At 68.0% G+C, this 1,101-nt stretch overlaps 1 protein-coding gene across 1 annotated transcript in view; it reads left to right on the forward strand.

The window, feature by feature from the left end:
* The window catches only part of LOC112957931 (maestro heat-like repeat-containing protein family member 1), a gene marked incomplete at its 3' end in the record, with an annotated part of 11,641 nt that overhangs the window by 7,965 nt on the left and 2,575 nt on the right, over positions 1-1,101 (forward strand). Inside the window, exons 7-8 of the mRNA XM_026051703.1 lie at positions 380-492; positions 819-976. Coding sequence (XP_025907488.1) covers positions 380-492; positions 819-976 — 271 coding nt within the window. The remainder of the gene's footprint in view (positions 1-379; positions 493-818; positions 977-1,101) is intronic.

Raw genomic sequence — 1,101 nt, forward strand, 5'->3', positions numbered from 1 at the left:
TGTCCTGTTCCAGGGGGATTTGTCCTTGTCCTGCTCCAGGACGGATTTGTCCTTGTTCTGCTCCGGGACGGATTTGTCCTTGTCCTGCTCCGGGGGGGAATTGTCCTTGTCCTGCTCTGGGACGGATCTGTCCTTGTCCTGCTCCGTGGGTATTTGTCCTTGTCCTGCTCTGAGGAGGATTTATCCTTGTCCTGCTCCAGGGGGATTTGTCCTTGTCCTGCTCCAGGGGGATTTGTCCTCATCCCGCTCCATGGGGACGGGCTGTCCGGGCCTGCGCAGGAGCTTCCATTCCTCGGCTCCCGGGTCCCCGTGGGTGCCGCGCGGCTGCGGCTGCAGGCACCTTTGGGTGTTTGTTAACCAGCTGCTCCCCCAAATCCAGGATTCTCCCGGGACCACCGGGATGAGCTGCTGGAGGGCCTGCAGGCTCTCAAGAAAGGCCTGGAGGAGCCCGACTTCACCGTCCTCTTCCACACCTGCAACAACATCGCCACGGTAGGGCCAGGGTCCGGCACGCCGGGCGCGCGGCGGGTGCCACCGGGGACCCGCCAGGACGCGGCCGGCGCTCGGGGTGACCCTGCGTGTGCAGGGGGTGGCGCTGGGTGATCCCTAAAGGTCCCTGCCAACCTTGAGGGTCCTGTCATTCCATGAGCCCCGCGCTGGCACCGTGGCCCCCCCAAGTCCTTGCGGGTCCCCGTGGTGGCCCTTGCTCCTCTCCGCGCTGTGCTGAGCTCCGGGCTGGGGTTGGCATGCACGGGGGCTGCGCGGGGTGCAGCGGAGGGGGGTCCCGCACCCAGCACCCCCTCCTCGCACCCGGCCAGGTCATCGGCAAGCGCGTGCCCCCCGAGCAGCTCATGAGCCTGCTGCTGGCCATGTTCGACGGGCTCGCCGACCCCGACAAGAACTGCTCGCGCGCCGCCACCGTCATGATCAACTCGCTGCTCAGGGAGCGCGGCGGCGTGCTGCAGGAGAAGGTGAGGTGGCGGCTGCAGCGCCCGCAGCGGCCCCGGCGGCGCCCGCAGCCCGTGGCAGGCCCCGGTGCTGCACGCCGACCGGGTTTTTGTCTAACCTGCTGCCTGGCTTCGAGCAAACCCGGCTCCCCCC

Source organism: Nothoprocta perdicaria, unplaced genomic scaffold (assembly GCF_003342845.1).
Source record: "Nothoprocta perdicaria isolate Ctin4 unplaced genomic scaffold, notPer1 scaffold_793, whole genome shotgun sequence".
Taxonomy (NCBI): Eukaryota; Metazoa; Chordata; class Aves; order Tinamiformes; family Tinamidae; genus Nothoprocta; species Nothoprocta perdicaria.